Below are 20,581 nucleotides of genomic sequence, written 5' to 3'. Positions count from 1 at the left end.
TCGAGATAATTGGTTTATTTTATGCATAACTCATTGTTTCTTTTTAAAGTAATAAAAAAGAGAGAAAATTATGAATGAACTGTCTAATCTGCAAAGAAACTAAAACCTGAAATCAATTCTTTATGGGTTCTCATGAAGTAACATTTTTTACGTTGTAAGCAACACCACTGAATATCGTTTGTTTTTCGCACAGTGACTCATTTTGCCGTCATCATTTGTTTCACCTACCAATCTTTGATAATCCCTGATCAGTAAGGGTGCCAGTCAAATTGCTCCAGGTACAAAATGCCCCAGCAAATTTGGTCAAATGCCCCAGATTTTTAGTCAAATTGTCCCAGGTTTGTAATTCTTTACAAAAACATTAATACCATGCAAATAATTGGTATTACAGTGTTGTGTATACAGGAATATTACTTTTGCTCTTAGCAGTTTAGTAATGGAACATTTGTCAGAAATATTACTATATAATATTATATGAAGAATATAAGATTGAAGTTGACAAAAATTATGCATTTATGGCATATATTTCATAATTTTAAATAAATTGGGGCATTTTGTCTATAACTTACCCTTACCCTTACCCTAACCCTAACCCTTACCCAGTCTAAGTAAACTTAGGCTCAGTATTATCCGTTACACTGCTATACAGTATAGCAGTGTTACTTAGGCTTAGTGTTTACTTAGACTGAACCCTTACCCTAACCCAAAGTAAACTCGAGTGCTTTCAAAGATGGCGGAAGGTATCCAGTATTCTTTAGTCTTACCAAATAAACACTTAACCACTCGGAGATGTTTTAAATAAACAACACTGAGACACTCTGAAATGTTTAGGATTAGAACCACTGCAACAACATGTAATGAATTTCTTCTAATCTTACTATTTTCTACAAGTTTGGCCCTTTTGACTTTTCTTTAGCCCCATTGACTTTTTCAATTTTGGCCCTTTTGACCTGTTCCCTCAGTAATTATAGTCGTGTTTGATTTTACCTCAACGGGCGTTAAGTAAACAACGAACGTCAGAATTCGCTCGAATGAATGGATGAATGATTGAAATCCATTGCACGATTCCGACTACATGTATATTATTATCCTGTTTTTGACCCATGAAGATCCGGGTTAGAATGTGCCTTCAGTAACCCATGCTTGTCGTAAGAGGCGACTAACGGGATCGGGTGGTTAGGTTCACTGACTTGGTTGACACATGTCATCGGTTCCCAATTGCGCAGATCGATGCTCATGCTGTTGATCACTGGATTGTCTGGTCCAGACTCGATTATTGACAGACCGCCGCCATATAGCTGGAATATTGCTGAGTGCGGCGTAAAACTAAACTCACTCACTCATTATCCTGTTTTTGGGTCACTGTTGTATTTAAAGCGTTCGCTCGTCACACCGAAGACCCGGGTTTCATTCCCCAAATGGGTACAATGTGTGAAGCCCATTTCTCAAGTCCCCTGTCGTGATATTGCTCGGATATTGCTAAAAACAGAGTAAAACTAAACTCACTCATTCACTCTAAAGACAACAGAAAACTCACAGAACGTCTGAAGAGCACTACTAGGTTTGTAGTGTTACGTGATGTGATGTTTTTAGGGGCGATCCCCGAGCACACGTGTAAACCTAACTTGACTGTTCTGTAGATGTCCCTGCTTGAACAAGACGACATATTTTCTATATTTTACTATTGTGTCAATTATATTCGTTTCCAACCTGTAGCCATATTGAAACATTAAGAACTGGACGAGAACTATGGGCGGGAATTCTACTGGTCAATGAGGACTACAGTTGTTGGAAACGTACTCGTCCTCAGCTAATTTTGAGGTGAAATTGGGCTTAACGTCGTGCTTGAGAATATTTCGCTCATATGACGACGTGCATGCGTGTGTATGACTTAAGCTGGTTTTATAGTGCTAGCCCACTGAGATACCATGCCGCAGTGAAGCATGAATACCCCACTCAGACACATTATACTGACTCCGAGCCGACCAGTCCTTGTTGTACCCATTAATGCCGAGCGCCAGGCAGGGTCCAACAAGTACCATATTTTAACGTCTTTTTGGTAAGACGCCACCTTCCGCTCTCCGGACGGACGCTCTAACCACTACACCACGGAGGCGGTCGGTCTATATAGGAAATGTAGCAATGAAAGAACCATAGCCTCTAATTCTGAGAGAATGGTTGTTGTAACGGGGGGCATATATATGCCACAGTATTAATTCTTTCCAGCTAATTCCTGTTTATTTGGATTTGTCCGGCATCATGAAGCTTCCTTTCAATGATCAGGGTGTGGCGAATTTTACATAAATTAGTAGTGTCTTCAAGACTGTTGATGAGGTGCTCTGAGTGGACACATTTAGCAACGGGGGTCTTGTTCTTTTATTGTAGTGAATATGGATTATCGTTTCTGCAATGTATTCGGATCTTCTGTATGTCCAGATCTCACATCTCGTAAACCTTCGTGGCCATTATGCCTTCCCTCGAGGAACAGGGGATGATATATTTAAATCCACAATGAAACGTAATCTCAAACACACTCATGATTTTGAGAGGACTGAAGAGAACGTTACCTGTGGCCTATAGGATGTCCCTTACTATCTGACAGAGGTGAAGGTCGCATCTATATTGACTGTGTTCGTGAGGAGGCTGCTGGTCATGTGACCGTCGGGGATCATAACCAGGGCATGGGGACACTTTATAATTTAGAATTCCAATTTGAAAACTCATCGTTCTAATGTAAGAATTTTGGTGACTCACTTGCAAAACCGTGCAATATAGAAAGTAGAAACGGACCTTTCCTCCTGTCTTAAACAAGACTTTGGTGTTGGGTATATTACGAGCACTTCTCTGATCATTGAAGTTGCCAGAAATGAGATAAGAGTGATCTCCCCTACCTAAGACAATCCATCTGCATCCAAAGCCATCCATTATATTACAAAAACAAGGATCACTTATGATGTTATATTTCTATGGAAAAAGAAAACAATATTATTTGAAAACACAACCAGCCAAATAGTCAAGTGTAAGGAACCCTGATACTGAACCCTTATGTTCATTTTGAATGTGGTGGTATAGTCTCTGGATGTATTAAAGTACAATTAACATGAGTTGGTTGTATGTGGTCATATACTACTCACACTTTGATAAGGATCACAAAAAATCATAACTTTACTAACTTAGATTGAATGTTTTGCAGCTGTAGCATTTTGAATTAGTTTCTTGCAGTCTATGGCAACTGATAGCATCTAATGAAAGATGTGTTTCAAAAGAAAAATGCATAAACATTTCCTGGCAACATTTTGCACAAATGTTATCCAATGACTAACTATTTGCATCTCTTCACTTACGACTGACTGACTGACTGAGTTTAGTTTTACGCCGCTTTTAGCAATATTCCAGCAACATCACGGCGGGGGACACCTGAAATGGGCTTCACATATTGTACCCATGTGGGGATTCGAACCTTGGTCTTCAGCGTGACGAGCGGACGCTTTAACCACTAGGCTACAATACCGCCCCTCTTCACTTACGAATCAAGTGGTCAACTGCTTTCTCACATGATTTTGGAATTATAAATTTTTAAACATCTCCTTCAAGACCATTGAAAATCTCAGTATATCCAGTGATTGCCTCTGCTCATAGTGATGATGTCACAGTAACTCAATCCTTGTCAGATGGCTAGAGTTACAAGTCATCTGTGACCTATTAATCAGTTCAATGTTCTGATCAGGCAGTTTTTGTGGTCTTGATTCTAACACTCAGTATGCATTTGGCATGGGAATAGTATTTGATGCCAGTTCCACCCCAAAACACTTTGTTAATGTTGATTAAATAAGATACCTTTTTAATTTTCATGTGTCATCACTATTGAAGAAGATACACCACGTTCTACTTGAAGTTCATAAAATATACACCCCACTACAGCTTGTTCAGCTTGACCTGATCAAGTGAATACTAATGTATTGCGTGACCGTGTCACAACTGATTGGGTCTATTATTGTGAAGGGGTGTACCTTTGTCAGCTGATTGTCAACATGTCCGAACAGCCGAGACCAGGTCGCCGTTTGACATCTCAGTGTCAAAATATCGTCAGCAATGTCCTAACTACTGGGACAGAAATATTGCAGTTGAACATGAAATAGAAAAACTGATAACTGAACTGGGTGTAGAGAGTGATAGCGAGAGTGAATCGGATTGTGAAAGTAATTGACGTCTTACTTTGTAAAGTTAGCAAACCAAAATAGATAGCATATGACTGTATAAACAATTCAATTAAAACATGAAATGATTGGTTTTTTTCAGAAGTGTTGTTTTCCGGGACAGGTTCTGTAACGAATCCATGTATGCATGTTTTGCACGAACGCAACATTAATAACATTCTCTGCACCCCTATTTAATGAAGTTTACTCGTCCTGCCGTTTGTGCCATTTGACCTCCCGGGTCATGCATATGTAGAGTAGCTCAGGTCAAGCTGAACAAGCTGTATTTATGTCACTAACAAGATTTTGTATGTGAGAAGAGTGTTCTGTCACTTAAGCACTGCTCCATCCACGTGATGTCTGGGTATACAATGAATGGGCAGAGCACATTGTCCTTGTTTTGGGAAATGAAACATGCCTTCAGTGTGACCAGTCAATCCAAATGTCCTGCCTTGAAAATCAGCATGATTTCCTGAACATTGAACACCAGGACATGGATACAGCATGTTCAGTCCAGTTCACTCTTGTGATGTGCCACAGTACTCATCTGTCATTTCCTTGTTTAAGGGGCTGTGACTGGCCTGATGACAAGTTTGATTTCATCCTCTATATCATCACAATGAGCATAATCTTACTCATTCTTTAAAAATGCTAGGTACTGTCAGGAAATACATAACCAATCTGCCCTTAAAATACAGAGGGCAGTGGGGTAGCCTAGTGGTTAAAGAGTTTGCTTGTCACGCCAAAGACCCATGTTCGATTCCCCACATGTGCGAAGCCCGTTTCTGTTGTCCCCACCCTGATATTACTGAAATATTGCTAAAACAGGCACAAAACCATACTCACTCACTCAAATACAGAAATGACTAAAGTGACTATCTGCATTAAAATCAATAAATATTATTTTTATTGATATTCAAGAGGGATGTTACAAGATCAGGGGTGAATGGAAGGGCTTGCAGACTTTGTTGATGCATATCATCATGTTCCAAATGTGTAGATGATGCTCATGATGCTAGTCACTGGATTGTGTGGTTCAGATACAAACATTTACAGTGAGTGAGTGAGTATGGTTCTACGCCGCTTTTAGCAATATTCCAGCAATATCACGGCGGGGGACACCAGAAATGGCTTCACACATATACCCATGTGGGGAATCGAACCCGGATCTTCGGCATGACGAGCGAACGCTTTAACCACTAGGCTACCCCACCGCCCCAAAACATTTACAGACATCATGCACCTGGTGTATTGCCGAGTGTGGCACTTGACAATGGCAAAACAAAAACAGGAAGCTGGTGTTATTTGATTGACTTTACTTTGATTCTATATATTATACAGTATATTCATGTGAATCCTTAAGGTACATTTTTACAGTAAAAGACAAAGATTTCAAACTATAAATAGCAAGCATAGTTTGCATATATCACAAAGTATGATGTGTTGAGAATTGAGTATGAAAACCAGGGAAAAGTCCTCTCCACAGACGACTCATTTTATACAAATCAACTCCGCTTTACGTAATTTATACAGATTTTCTTTGTGTATACATAACCCATTGTGTAAATGTACAGATTAGCAAATATTTCTCAATAATTCTAGACATGTTCACCAGATGCAAAATAGTCGTAAGTTTACTCACGATGGATAATAATTAATTGCTCAATCAGGAAAACTGCTGATACTATTTCCCACACAACTTCAAAAGGTAACACAAGTAAAGAAAGTCTAATTTCTAAATCCAATCCAAAACACTACCTACTGATACTTGGCAAGAAATTGAAGTGCAAAGTACCTGAATGTCTTTAATATGAATCTCTAATCATAAACAAATGAGCAAATGTTTACAGAAAAATGGAAAACTACCAGAATACAAACAATTCTTCAGAATATTGTGTGCTAAATTGACGCCTTCTTGCATAGCACTGTCATGCTTTCTGTTTACATTCATTATGATTCACCAGTGGTAAGATATTTACTGATTCACCAGTGGTAAGATATTTACTGATTCACCAGTGGTAAGATATTTACTGATTCACCAGTGGTAAGATATTTACTGGAAGGTAACTCTACTATTCCCTGTTATCAACATAATTAGTGTAATCTGTGTAATGAAGGAATATTGAAACAATGATGTGCGTTATTCGATATGGTATTTAAATGGTTATGTAATAAGGTGTTTATAACAAAATACTGTTAACATTTATGGAAACGTGACCATACACATATTTGCCTCTTTTTGCCAGTTCTGAATTCTGACATACCATTGTAAGTCTTGTAGCATTTGAAACAGACTATTGGAATTCTCATAATTAGTTCAAGTGACCATAATTCCTCTTCCAAATCCATAGTTTGAAGGACTTTGTTAATAATATGAAGGTGCGGACACATATCCATGTTTTCGCACAAGATAGAGATATCCGAGTCATGAAACAGATTCTGAAATACAATTTGGACCAATTTCATATTGAGCTTATTAACTTACTCAGTATGGCTTCTGTGAAGAGGGATTTTATATTATGAACATGACATCAATTTCATAAGCTTAAATCATCTCTCCATTAGAACAAATAAGACAATGCAACTAAATGTCAGCAAAATGAGAGATATTGCGGACTCAAAGGAAAAGTAAACAAAATACCTTTGAAGCATCTTAAACTGTTCAGTTTTACTTCACATCAAAATATTTATTCTTAAACTATCCAAGAAAACACATGTGACTTGCTTGCTTGGTAAAGGTTCTTGCATCTGTACTGTAGCAACGACTGCTATCAGAACTCAACTCTGTCTTCATTGATTGTAGAGCTTTGTAAGCACAAACCATATTACCTTCAACCAGTTCAAAACTGACCCTTGAGAAGAGGTTTTTCAGATCTAGCAGATGACTGAACATTCAAATTGAAGTGAATAATGGTCTTCTTCTGTCACAATGTCACTGATTAAACAAAACTGCCTCACTTGCAAAATTTAATTAATGCAAGCAATGACTACTATCATTTTTTGCATTTAATTCACTTTCGCATTAACTTAAAGATTTACAGTAATATTGGGATTGCAACGAACTGGTGTGTATTAATGAAGACAAAGTATTGCAATCGCAGAAGCAATGTCCACCTGTGCTAGGCTCTGACACTACAGGTAAGTTTTGAAATCTTCAAGTACGGTCATACAACATCAAGAGGATGAAGCTGTTAGAAACACCTCAACAGAAGCACTAAAACAACATCCTCCCTCTGAAAATCAAATTTCGTTGAAAGAAAGTTTCAAAGCCAGTGCAAAGTTCTGTACAAAGCAAGCTCTTTAGAAAACCCTGAAACATAAATATTGTGAAGGAATCACACTTCAGATACTAGATCAATATATAACATCTGTACAGGTACGACAGAACGTAAAATTACAAACAGCATCATTAACGTCCACTCTCAGAAATAATTGCACAATCTCCCAAATGGTTTCTAAAGGAAGGGATGGTGCAAATTCTACAACCAACAGATATTACACAAGGAGGAATTTGAAAATGAAATCTTAAAGATGATATTTAAAAAAAATGCATATTTAATATTCAGAAGACACAGGGCTGGTGATAAACATCTTCAGCAAACAACTTCTGAAGAAATGTAACGTGTTATATTGGGACACTTTTTCTAATGTTACATTTAACCATTCTCTTATTCCATTGTGTCTATTCTGAAGAAATGATTTTCAAAATGATATCTAAAACTTGAAATAACTGACATTCATTAATCCAAATAACCTAACAGTTAGAACAAAATATGTCCTCTCCAAGATCTATTTTCTTTGGGTCTGTTTTCAACTTGCACCATACACAATATATACGAGCTCTGTTTGTAATTTTATGCCTGAAGGGCAAGTTGTGTTGACTGCATGTATCTGTGCACAGTCACATAACATAAGGGTAAAGACACAAACTCTCTAACACCACTCTCCTTATGGGGCTCTGCCAAATGTCAATAAATGATATATTTTTTTGTATTTCTTCAAACTAATTTATGTCACAGCTAAATGTTTCATGTATGAATATTGTCTCCTCTGCAGGCGGCCATTTGCAACATCTTACGCCTTGGTCAAGTAAACTTTAATTTGGTCGGGTGTGATAATTTCAAAAATTTGATCTTGATAAAATAAGAAGTTGGGGTCTGAGGTTAACATATCTGCTAGTTTTCCATGTTGGAAAATAATAAACCTTTTGGGATCGACAGTTAATAAATAATGAGTATTAGCTCTAATCATCAAATTTATTCTCTGAAAATGAGCGATATCTCCATTGCACAAAACTGATTTGGAGTCAATGCATTCAACTTGATTCATCAAGAAGCATAGGACTCGAACACCAAAACAATCTTTATGAGAATGTCAATTAATGTTTAATCAAATTTTTCCTTCATAAAACTTTGAACTGATCAATATTCTACTCAGTGATTCCACAGTGCTAGTGGCTTTGAAAGTTTCTTGAAAAATAAAAAAAAGTGTGACAGATTTTGTCAAAAGATTCGCAGAAGAGTGGCACGTGGGAGGGAGTTGTGTGGGAGAGTTAGTACGCAGTGCGTCTCAACACTTTAACAAGTGAAGAAACTAAAGTATTATTCCACATTGAATCATCACAATATGTTGATTTGTTCACGTCTGTTCAAATATGTACCACCAACAAACCATTTATCCACATAAAACTGCTCTTAAACCCTGTAATTATCAGCTGTGAGAATAAGCTCACAATATGTCTGCTGAAGGTCAGTAAGGTGAACATAAAAAAACCCATGATCTTCACTGTCTCCTTGTCAAAGTCACACTCTCTGAATCATTACTTCAATATTTACAAAATGTCTGTGACATTGACAAACTACCTTTTGAAACAAAAGTTCAAAACTACCGCGAAATATCTGTGTCCTGCACCAAGAGGGTATGGTGATCATTTTCTGTTTCTGAGTAAAATATTTGGTTCTACAAACAGTCTTCAAGTCTACCTTATATACATACTAATTTATGGTGTATAATAAATGTTATGAATATTTATTCAATAGCATTGTAGGACATCTGCAAGCCTTACATGTGCTTAGTCCTTGTAACCATGGAGATGAAAAGATATACAGATTGCAACAATGTTCCTCCTGGTTTGTGGGAATCAATGACGGAACACTGTACAACATACTGCCATGTTTATCATCAACAGCCCTAAATCAGGACTCTCACACATCCCATGGATTTCATCCACATGGTAACTCTTGTATCATCTCTCGTGTGATTTGCAGAAAGTATCCAGATGTCTGCCAAATATCAAAAGCTCGTAGATATGGACTGTGAAGTTAGTTTGTCCAAATAATAAATCTTAGGTTGTTGTGAAATTACAATTCTACAATTGAGTTTTATACTGAAAACATATAGTGCACCATATGCGAATATTTAACCCTCTTGCACATGGTAACATTGGGAGCACTCATTGTTAGCAGTGAAAGTGTTAACAGTGTTTCGCGCACCAGGAGATGAATTTTCGACTCAAGTCTATAGATCTTGGGGATGCACCAATGTCCAGCACTTGAATCATACAGATCAGCATGAAGACCCTTGGTCTGGTGCAGTCTGAACTGTCTCCATGCACTGATGCGGCTGCACCAGTATTGCATCACCATGTGTCTGGATCAGATCTGCAAAGAGTCCGGCCATCAGTGGCATGCTGAAGTCTAACTGCAGCATCTAGCAACTCCACGCACTGTATAGTCACTTCAGCACTGTCACATCACAAGGTAAGTACAAACTCAGCTAATCCAACAGGAAATATTTCAGCTAAACAATCTGTAGAACAGAAGGCCCTGCAGAGTGACCTCCCTTGAATCCCCCCCCGATGTGGCTGTGCTGCCGGTATATGCTGTCCCATCACAGAATGTAAGTAAGTGTGACCAATGTCCCTATGGTCGGAACTATATCACTGTGGAGTGTCTTGATCGCATTGTGTCCTCTCGGCTGCGAACACTACCCTGTGAGGAGCGTGAATATGGCGGATGGCCATCTACATCTCCTGTTACGTATGCACCATAAAACTTTTCCTGTTCATCTCGCTGTCTGGAAAACTCTTCCTCAAGTTTCTGCAATGGAAATATTTCTGCAGTGAGTATTTTGAAAGGTACATGTTACAGGAAACAACTAGATTTGGTATGTAAATTGAACCAACCAACCTCGAATAATAGCACATTCTCTTGAACAAACATATTCAATTTGTCAATTTTGGTACAAGTACTAGTTAAAAAAACCAACATATTAAGGGCAACCCGATACTATCATGCCATGACAGATTAACTTCAGTAATGGTTTAACCACTAGGCTACCTCACCGCCCCTGCTCATAATGACTGACTGACTGAGTGAGTTTGGTTTTATGCCGCTTTTAGCAATATTCCAGCAACATCACGGCAGGGAACACCAGAAATGGGCTTCACACATTGTACCCATGTGGGGATTCGAACCCGGGTCTTCGGCCGGTTGAGCCAATGCTTTAACCACTAGGCTACCCCACCGCCCCTGCTCATAATGAAGAGTGAGATTACCTGTTTTCTTGGTACGAGCAGTGCTTTCCATTCTTTGAGCTCTAACTCATACTGTTTTTCCACCTCCTTGATCTTCAATGTCTCCTGCTCCATCAACATCTTCCTCTTCTCAGCCTACATCATCAACAACAATGCATTAACAATCTTAATGTTCAAGGAATGTATTTTATTGACAAACCTTACACAATTGTAGTTTCTATTCATCCTAGCCATATAAATTTATACAAAAAGAGAAACTGAGTGATCCCACCTCATTTTTCTGATTCCCTAGACATGTCATAGAACATTGAAGAGTTATCTCCCTTCTACAGGCATATCTGTTATCAAATAAGTTTGTTGTTTAACACACAGCAATATTCCACCTATATGATGGCGGTCCGTAAATAATTGAGTCAGGACCAGACAAACCAATGATCCACATTGAGCATTGACCTATTGGGATACGATGACATGTGTCAACCAAGTCAGAGCCTGACCACCCGATCCCGTTAGTTGCCTCTTACAACAAGCATGGGTTACTGAAGACCAATCCTACCCCAGATCTTCATGGATAGACATTATATGTAATGTGACAGCGAAGCTGTAGTTGCATGTACCTGTAGCTGCTCCAGTTCCTTGAGGGCAGTCTCATTGCGGAACACAAGGTCATCCCACTGCTTCTTGTGCTTCGACTCCTGCCTTTGTTGTTCGGCCTTCATTCTCTTCTTCTCATTCTCCTCAAACTGAAAATACACACAGCATCATGTAAGACCTCATGATTGTACAGTCAACTTGCTCAAGTAAAGCTAAAACCATGGTAACCAAGGTCTACTAAAAGAGATTCAAGAGTTCCTCAAGACTGCATGAACAACTTGAAATGTCATGAAACACTAAAACAAACGATATTATTCCTAAGTAAGAGAATTTTATTTTAACTTCTTTCTTATATGGAACACAATGTTTTGGAGTATATGCTTACTCCTTCATCAGGTGAGGATTATATACTCTGAATACATACTCTGTAAGGTTGTGTTCCTCATAATATAGAAGTTGACATCCCTAAAATTATCTTGAAATTCCTATTAATCATACATGGTTTTAAACCACTGAATGAGTAATGTTTTCTTGCCAATACCATACAAGATAATGAGCTCCTTAAACATTGTGTTAAACCAGATGGTGCTATACCGATAGAATACTTCATAGATGGTGTCAATAGTTTTCTGTAACCTGCAATAATATCTCACCTGTTTAATCTTCATCTTGTCATCATCAGGTGTAGATATTGTGCTAAGCCTGAGGCTCTGTTTAAACATCTGTGCTCTTGTCTTTGCCTCATTCTTGAGGATTTTGGGTAGGCGGCGCCTCTCCAGAGCATGGCGCTCCTTCATTTCCTCTTCCTTCGCTGAGTTGTAGCGTTTCATCTGGTCAATTTCCTGCCACAGATAGTTATACCATGTCACTTTCAACACATAGTAATGCTTATCTTCAAAATCCATGCCTACATACACCAACAATTCGACAACCTTCTGAACATATCTATTAGGTCAATGCCTACACCCCTTCTGAACCTATCCATCAAGTTCATGCCTACACCCCTTCTGAACCTATCCATCAGGTCAATGCCTACACCCCTTCTGAACCTATCAATCTGAACCTATCCATCAGGTCAATGTACAATGCAATGCCTACACCCCTTCTGAACCTATCCATCAGGTCAATGCCTACACCCCTTCTGAACCTATCCATCAGGTCAATGCCTACACCCCTTCTGAACCTATCCATCAGGTCAATGCCTACACCACGTCTGAACCCATCCATCAGGTCAATGCCTACACCACTTCTGAACCCATCCATCAGGTCAATGCCTACACTACTTCTGAACCCATCTGTCAGGTCAATGCCTACACCCCTTCTGAACCCATCCATCAGGTCCATGCCTACACCACTTCTGAACCTATCTATCAGGTCAATGCCTACATCCCTTATGAACCTATCCATAAAGTTCATGCCTACACTCCTTCTGAACCTATCCACCAGGTTCATGCCTACACCCCTTCTGAACCTATCCATCAGGTCCATGCCTACAACTCTTCTGAACCTATCCATCAGGTACATGACTACATCCTTTCAATACCTATTGATCAGGTCAATGCCTACACCCCTTCTGAACATGTCCATCAGGTCAATGCCTACAACCCTTCTGAACCTATCCACCAGGTTCATGCCTACACCCCTTTTGAACCAATCCATCAGGCCCATGCCTACACCCTTCAGAACTTACCAATCAGGTCCATGCCTACACTCCTCCCGAACCTACCCATCAGGTCTATGCCTACACCCCATCCATGCCTACACACCTTCCGAACCTATCCATCAAGTCCACGGCTACATACCCTCTGATCTTACCAGTGAGGCACCTGCCAACAAACCCTCTGGAACCTTCAATGAGTTCCCTGCGTACACACTCTCTGAACCTATTTGTATGTTCCCACCACTTGAACCTCTCTGTGACTTCCTTGCCCTCGTACCTTCTGATGCCTGGTGAGCATTTGATGCCGCTTCAGGAAGAACATCTCCTTCAGTTGACCCTTGGCCAGCTGGTGCTTCTCGTGGAGCTGCTCCTTTTCCATCTCCCAGATGGCCGCCTCTCGAGCTGGAACAACCACAACAACATGCAAACAACATACACATATTCAACACAACCTGATCATGCTATTTGGTATGTTGTTTAATAATTCAGTCAACAGTATTCCAGTTTTATGATGGTGGTCAATAAATAATGAAATCTTGACCAGACAATCCTGAGATTGATATTGTGAGCACTTAATCTATCAACCGAAGAACTGAGCCTGACCACTTGATCTATTTGGTTGCCTCTTTTAAATGACCAGCACAGATTGTATGGGACATACTCTTATGTGGAATCTCCATCAGATACAATACACAGAGATATGACAATAGTGAAGAGATGACCAATGATATTAATACATGTATCAGCCAAGCCAACGAGCCATGGCCTCGTTCCACAAAGTGATCGTAGTGCAACGACAGTCGTAAGTATACGTTAAAGGATGGAAGTTATGATCATCTTAGGGTTACCGTTCGCTTTGTGAAACGGGTCCCTGACCACCAGTTCCCCTTATCATGCTAATTGATGGACATGTCTTCATATGATTCCCAAGATCCACACAAATGTGATATTCACAGGCTGTCCCTATTGATTGTGGTGCTTTTGCTCTACTTAAGCAGATTATACAGAAGGCCAAGTGTTGTATTGACTAGTCATTACTCAAGTCAATAAATCTTTAAGCCAACATCTAAATGGCCAAATTAAGTGTCCCGAATGAAGTCATCATGTAGAGGCCTGAGTACCTGATTCAGATATTTCCCCCAAAATAAACACAATGTTGTAAATATATTTTTGAAGTTGACATCTAAATTGATGGGGCTCCAGTCAGGACTGCCTCAAGTGTATTTCAAGTGTATTTATCCAGGGTATCACTGGACACAAAACGACTTTAGGAAATTAACATTTCTTGAATTTCTTTAATTGTCAAAAGAACATTCTACAGTCTTGTTTGAAAATATACTCAAATTGGCATTTAGGAAACAATCTATTGATGTCCTCAACTATCTGCCTTTACAGGAGTGTGTAGGCTTATTGCTACAAAAGTAGAATCCTTTGTGTCTCAGCTTAACATGGGAGTAAAGCTAAATGTGGTATAGGTCACATCTGTACACTGATTTGATGCCAACTTGATGTGTGGTTGGTTGGTTGATTGGTGGGTTGGTTGTTTAATGCCACACTCAGCAGTATTCCAGCTATATGGCAGCATTCTGTAAATAATCGAGTCTGGACCAGACAATCCAGTGATCAAATGCAATCCTGAGCACCGGATCCCGTTAGCCGTCCCTTACAACAAGGGTTACTGAAGACGAACTCAAATCCGACCTTCACTGGTCAACTTGATGTATGAGCCACAAAGTGACATGATTGATGCTGACAGACCACGATTCAGAATCAGGGCTGTATTTCTTCTGTTAACTGAAGTGTCTTTTCCAGTGTCTAGGACTTCAACCAGTGATCCCCTTGATTGGATCTGCTCTGGGTCCACACAGGATTACCCTCCCCTCTCAACTCTTATATCCATACAAGATTCAAGCTCTATACCCACTCTACCCAGGGTCCATACAAGGCATCCCCCACAATCTCTTTCCCCAAATCTATATAAGTGCCCATCTGTACCTACCTCTGAGTAGCTGCTGCTTCTGCTGAAGGAACTGGCTCTCCAAGAGAGCTATCTTCTGTCTGTGTTGGTCTCCCAACTGTTTCATGTGCTTCTCCATCCTCTCCTGTTGGTTCTCCAAGAACAACCGCTCCTTTAACATCATCATCATCATCATCATCATCATCATCATCATCATCAACCATATTGCTATCAACATCATCAAAAGAAGGCAACCTTACAGGACAAACAACTAGGTAAGACATCAACATCATTATCAGCCATTAGCAATTTCATTTGACATCATACTGAAATATTGAACATAACTGATAGCTTTCTCTTACAGGTACTCATGCTCATCCAAAAGACTCAGTATGTTTCTTTATTTACTGATCAAGTCCTTCTATCCATGTCAAGTACAATTTAAAACCAGCTTAAGAATTTCTTACACACCTTGTCTGTAAGTTCTATTTCCTTGGCTTCCTTGCGTTTGTGCACAGCTTCCTTCCTGCCATCTCGGGGCAGGAGGTCCATCTCCTGCTTGAGCAGCTTCAGCTCTTGCTTCTGTTGTTCCTTGAATATCTTCACCTCTTTCTCCTGCAATCACCAGCACTCACTGAATACCTGAATCTTACACTCCTTCACACTCAAATTCATCAAGTGGTGTTGGGTCTGCATATCTTATCAATAAATGACAATAACTGAAGGGAACGACTTGTAATCAACAATCACTGAATACCAGAACCTTACACTTGGCTTCCACACCCCATCAACATACAAATTTTAAAAATTTAACATTCTGATTCTAAAATTATTCCTCCAACAAAGACTAGTCCAAGTACTCTTCAAAACTGTAAGTTTTCTGTATGTGTATACACAAGAAATACCTCATTGATATTTATCATTTTAATGCTAAATATGAAGTAGACTTATCTGCCAAATCATTATGAATGAATTTCATGTCATTCTCCATCAGAACCATGGTAAACTTAATAAACGTAAGCGCTCCTCTGGCATGGAATTATTTATGTTGTATTTAAAATTAAAAATGTGCATCAATACAATACTGACATTAGGAATTTATCAAGAAATGAGACCGTGATAGCAATGATATCCCTTACTATCATACTACTAGACTTAAGATTCTGATTAAGTGAGTGAATGAGCAAGTGAGCGATGAAGCATGGTTTGTCCTGGTTTTGTGCCATTTGAGCAGTATTTGAGCTGTACAGTGAAGGACACCAGGAAAACACTTCACACAATGTACACTATCATATTACTTTACCAATGTCTTGCTTCACAGGCCATGGGCATCACTTTTACTTCACAGTATGTCATAATCTAGTTTTAACAAGGCATGAGTGAGTGAGTTGAGTTTTATTCTGCCTTTAGCAATATTCCAGCAAGATCATGCCGGGGGACACCAGAAATCAATCAGGCAAGCTTGACCATCTGATCTATTCTAGTCGAGTCAGATAGGTTACTGAAGCCGGTCTGTCCCAGAGTTGGAGTTAAGATAAATGGCTAGGTTGTTGTACCTGTTCGGTCTTGATCTTGCGGGCAGCATTCTTCATGTCATTGGACTGGGCCAGCTCTGCCTTCTCCACTTGCTGCTTCTGCTGTTTGGTCAGCGTTTCCATGTCCTGGTCAAAGTTTTTGACCAGATTCTGAACGAAAAAAAATTAAAAAATTATAACTGCTAATTTGTGATATCAACAGTAGAGAAAGTGAATGATGTTTAATAGCCATTTTGTGTAGAATTGGCTTATGTTTGTCATGTTTCGGTAAGTTGATAATTAATATTGTCACATGTTTCACTAAGTAAAACATGGACATTGTTATATGTTTCAGCAAGTAAGAAGCTAATATTGTCATGTGTTTCAGGAAGTAACACTAGCTTTGTCAGCAAGTAAAATCTGTCATATGCTGCAACAAATAAAACACCAAAATTGTCATATGTTTCAGCAAGTAGCACTTAACACTGTCATATGTTTCAAGGAGAAAACAATGACATTGTCATATGTTATTATTGTCACATTTCAGCAAGTAACAAGTTCCAGCAATAAAATATTGTCATACTTTCCAGCAAATAAATCACTTATGATCTAACAGTACCATTTACCATACAGCACCCCCCTTCCCTAACCACTGCCTATATGCATCTCCTCATGTATAATTAATGTACAATTTGTCTGCAATACCCACTGTCCCACCAATCCCTTCTACAGACAGCTATTGTATTCTACAATGCTCTCAGTGTTCAGAGCAGAACAGGCCATAATCTAGCATGAGACAAGTAATCCTCCATGCTACCATTACCCCCGATATTTATTACTTTCAAAAAGTGAACTTCACAGTTGGGGAATTGAAAAAATGTAAATTCTGCTGATGCAGAAATATCCCCATGGATATTAGCAGCTTGCATTCTGGGGCAGCTCAGACAGATCGGTCTACTGGTCTGAAGGGACTCCTGCTAAAAGCTATCAGTCACCATGGTAATCAATAGTTTGACCTTATAAGGAAGTTTTAGTGTCTCTAGAGGTGGAATAAGGTCCGGCAGTGCAGTACTGAGGCATATTGCCATGGAGAAGTGCCAGCCAGCAGGGCCGGTTGTGTAACAAGGTGCAATATTGTCTGTTATCCCATACCGAAGTCACCACAAAGTTATTCCTTCATGAATACATGAATCAGATAAGAAAATGACAACATAGGAAATACAATATTTTTTTGTGCAACAAATCAAAGTTTTTATGAATATGGTTTCCATAACTCAGCGTTTTTTCAGCATTTTTATGCTTTCAAATATGTAACTGAGCAATCAAACTTGGCATTCTTCAGGGAACATTTCACATAAATAGCCTTTTGTCCAGGGGATACCACATAGGCTATGGTGACATGAAGCAACCTGTTGCAAAACATTAAACTGGCGGGGATGTATTGGTTACAAGATCAATGTGAACATATGTTATGTTAATGTCCCGATGCAGTATTTATTTATACAACTCTAGTTTCTACAGCTAAGCTGTGAGGATGGCTAGGTTGTTTGTGAAAGTCAATCAAGTTTGTAGGACATAAACACCTAGACACAGAAACCTAGAGCCAACTGCCAAGTCCCTAAATGAAAGGAGATAATGTCGTTCATGTTTAAAATAATCAGTGTATGATGGATGGATGGGTACTTCTTGAACATATTCTTTTTTGTTGTTTTTGTATACATGTGTTACTTCAAATTTGGAGGGGCGGTGGGGTAGCCTAATGGTTAAAGCGTTGGCTCGTCACGCCGAAGACCCGGGTTCGAATCCCCACATGGGTACAATGTGTGAAGCCCATTTCTGGTATTCCCCCGCCATGATGTTGCTGGAATATTGCTAAAAGAGGCGTAAAACCAAACTCAGTCAGTCAGTCAGTCAAATTTGGAAGCAGTAGAAGAGCACAGGGTGAAAGATGCATATGCTAATCATTGTCCTAAAGACCCTCGGGCACTGAAAATCTTAGAGAGAGTGTTGAGGCAGTTTCAGCAATTTTCAATGGATATGAAGCCCAAACTGGCTTTCAACCCTTCACAAATGTCTCTCTAACAACCATGCTACCCAAAAGTCCCAAACAGTTATAGACATATGGCAGTGAAGAAGGCTTGTGTTGCACATTCAAAGATATTCATTGGGTGATAACAGTTTAAATACTGGAGTTCAGGCAAGTCAACAGCTTGGGGTTTTGTATTTGTAATGGTTGCTGCTTCTGTGGACATCACTAAAGAATAGTTCCACACCACTTTGGGCCACATTCCAGCATTATCATAGCAGGGTACTCCAGAAATGGACTTCACACATTGTACCCATGTAGGGAATCGAACTTGTTTCTTTGGCGTGACAAGCAAAGGCTTTAACCACCGCCCAGACATCCCTGGAAACTCTGGCTTTGCCCAGTATGAATCAGAAGACTTACTTGCATGTCAGCCTCAAACTTCTTCTCCTGAGCATCTCTGGCGACATGGGCCTTGTACATGAGGTCCTGGTACTGCTTGTTCTCCTGCTTCTGAAGCAGCTTCAGCTCACGCAGGTCCTGCTTCCTGGAACACAGAAGCGGAACACATCAGGTGCAAGATCTACCACCATGTCAACAGTATTACTTACACATGTTGTTTGTCCTCTCATAATGTTCACTGAAACTTCATTGGTTATGTAAGTATTCGTATAATACTTGTTCGCTGATAATTTGTTGGCTAAGATCAATATTGCTTTTAATGTTATCTGTGTGACTTTGAGGTATGTTCTCTGATCATTGATTAAGATCAGTGTTGCTATTTGTAAAATGTTGGGTTTTTGGGTCTTCTCCAAACGTTCACGCATCAAGAGGTAGTTACGGTCAGTTTTGATTCCACTTGTTATTTGTTTGTCTCCTTGAAATATTCACTGATTACATGTACTGGTAGAAAATAGATTCAGTGTATGTGTTGGTCAGTTTGATTTTTGTATCATTCAAGATGATGTTTTCAGACCTTTACAGGAACTCCTTGCAGTTTCATAAAATGAATAAATGGAATTTAGTGGAGGAATACTGATGATAGCTAAAGCATCAAACATTTATGATTTATGGGTTCTTGATATTTCACCTATATGAAGGTAGTCTGTAAGTGGTGAGTGAGTGAGTTTACTTTTACGCCACACTCAGCAATATTCCAGCTATATGGCGGCAGTCTGTAAATAATGGAGTCTGGACCAGACAATCCACTGATCAACAGTACAAAGACTGAACCATACAATCCAGGGTTGACACACTGAAGATCAATCAGCACAAAAGGGATACAATACCTAGCATTAACTACGTCAGTGAGTCTGACCACCTGATCAAAGTGGTATCCTACAACAAGCATGGGTTGATGTATTCTAATCCAGTAAGTCAAGGAAAAGATGTGCATTGTGATTTGATACAGAGGCCTTCTCGAGATGCTGTTTAAGAAGAAACTCTGATCAATATTCTTCAGATACAGAACAATTCCCGTCCACACAATATGTTGCATATCATTGTGACACTTTCCTCAATATATCTTGCTCCTAGTACCAACAAAACTAAAATATTCATTACCTTGCAGCCATACAATTCCGAAGAGAGTTTCTGTCTGTAAGTTGAAACACTGTGCATTTGAATCCCTAACCTGGTTAGAGGTTCTTTTTAACAGTTGGCACACCAAAAACAGCCAGTGTCTAAAATTATGCATTAAGTCATTTTTCCAAGAATTAATGTCGATAATTAAGTTTAATCCATTTGGGAGTCCACAGATTCAAATACTATTGGAACCAAACTTAAAGAATCCTGAACCCCTTAATTTGTTTTCACTTGATTCACTTGTGTGAATATCTCTGTCAAGAGTTCGAAATCAAGCATGTCAAAGGGTGCTCCTTACACTAATATATGCTTGAGATACAAGGGTACTTAGATTCTAACAGCAAAGGCAAAAATCTCAGACACCATATCATTTCCAACACTGCCAGTCCATACATTGAAGTAATGAGATGTACCCCGTCTATACATAGTACTGACATGATACATTATTATACCAACATTTGTATAGCCCCAATATCCAGCTCAGCTGCTCAAAGGCGCTTTTGATTTTTGCTTGA

At 39.3% G+C, this 20,581-nt stretch overlaps 1 protein-coding gene across 3 annotated transcripts in view; it reads right to left on the bottom strand.

Annotated features, from left to right (window-relative positions):
* Positions 1-7,211: 7,211 nt before the first annotated feature.
* The window catches only part of LOC124265691 (STE20-like serine/threonine-protein kinase), an 87,450-nt gene continuing 74,080 nt past the window's right edge, over positions 7,212-20,581 (bottom strand). For all 3 annotated transcript variants that reach the window (XM_046700489.1, XM_046700490.1, XM_046700491.1), the window contains 9 exons: positions 18,906-19,029; positions 16,499-16,627; positions 15,414-15,557; positions 14,985-15,114; positions 13,263-13,387; positions 11,979-12,167; positions 11,349-11,474; positions 10,753-10,866; positions 7,212-10,294 (listed from right to left, as the gene is read on the bottom strand). In XM_046700489.1, coding sequence (XP_046556445.1) covers positions 10,130-10,294; positions 10,753-10,866; positions 11,349-11,474; positions 11,979-12,167; positions 13,263-13,387; positions 14,985-15,114; positions 15,414-15,557; positions 16,499-16,627; positions 18,906-19,029 — 1,246 coding nt within the window. In that variant the 3' untranslated portion in view covers positions 7,212-10,129. The remainder of the gene's footprint in view (positions 10,295-10,752; positions 10,867-11,348; positions 11,475-11,978; positions 12,168-13,262; positions 13,388-14,984; positions 15,115-15,413; positions 15,558-16,498; positions 16,628-18,905; positions 19,030-20,581) is intronic.

This window comes from Haliotis rubra, unplaced genomic scaffold, assembly GCF_003918875.1.
Source record: "Haliotis rubra isolate DU_JTF1 unplaced genomic scaffold, ASM391887v1 Scf99, whole genome shotgun sequence".
Lineage (NCBI taxonomy): Eukaryota > Metazoa > Mollusca > Gastropoda > Lepetellida > Haliotidae > Haliotis > Haliotis rubra.
The sequence above is the reverse complement of the archived record's forward strand: the minus strand, read 5'-3'. Positions and strand labels throughout refer to the sequence as shown.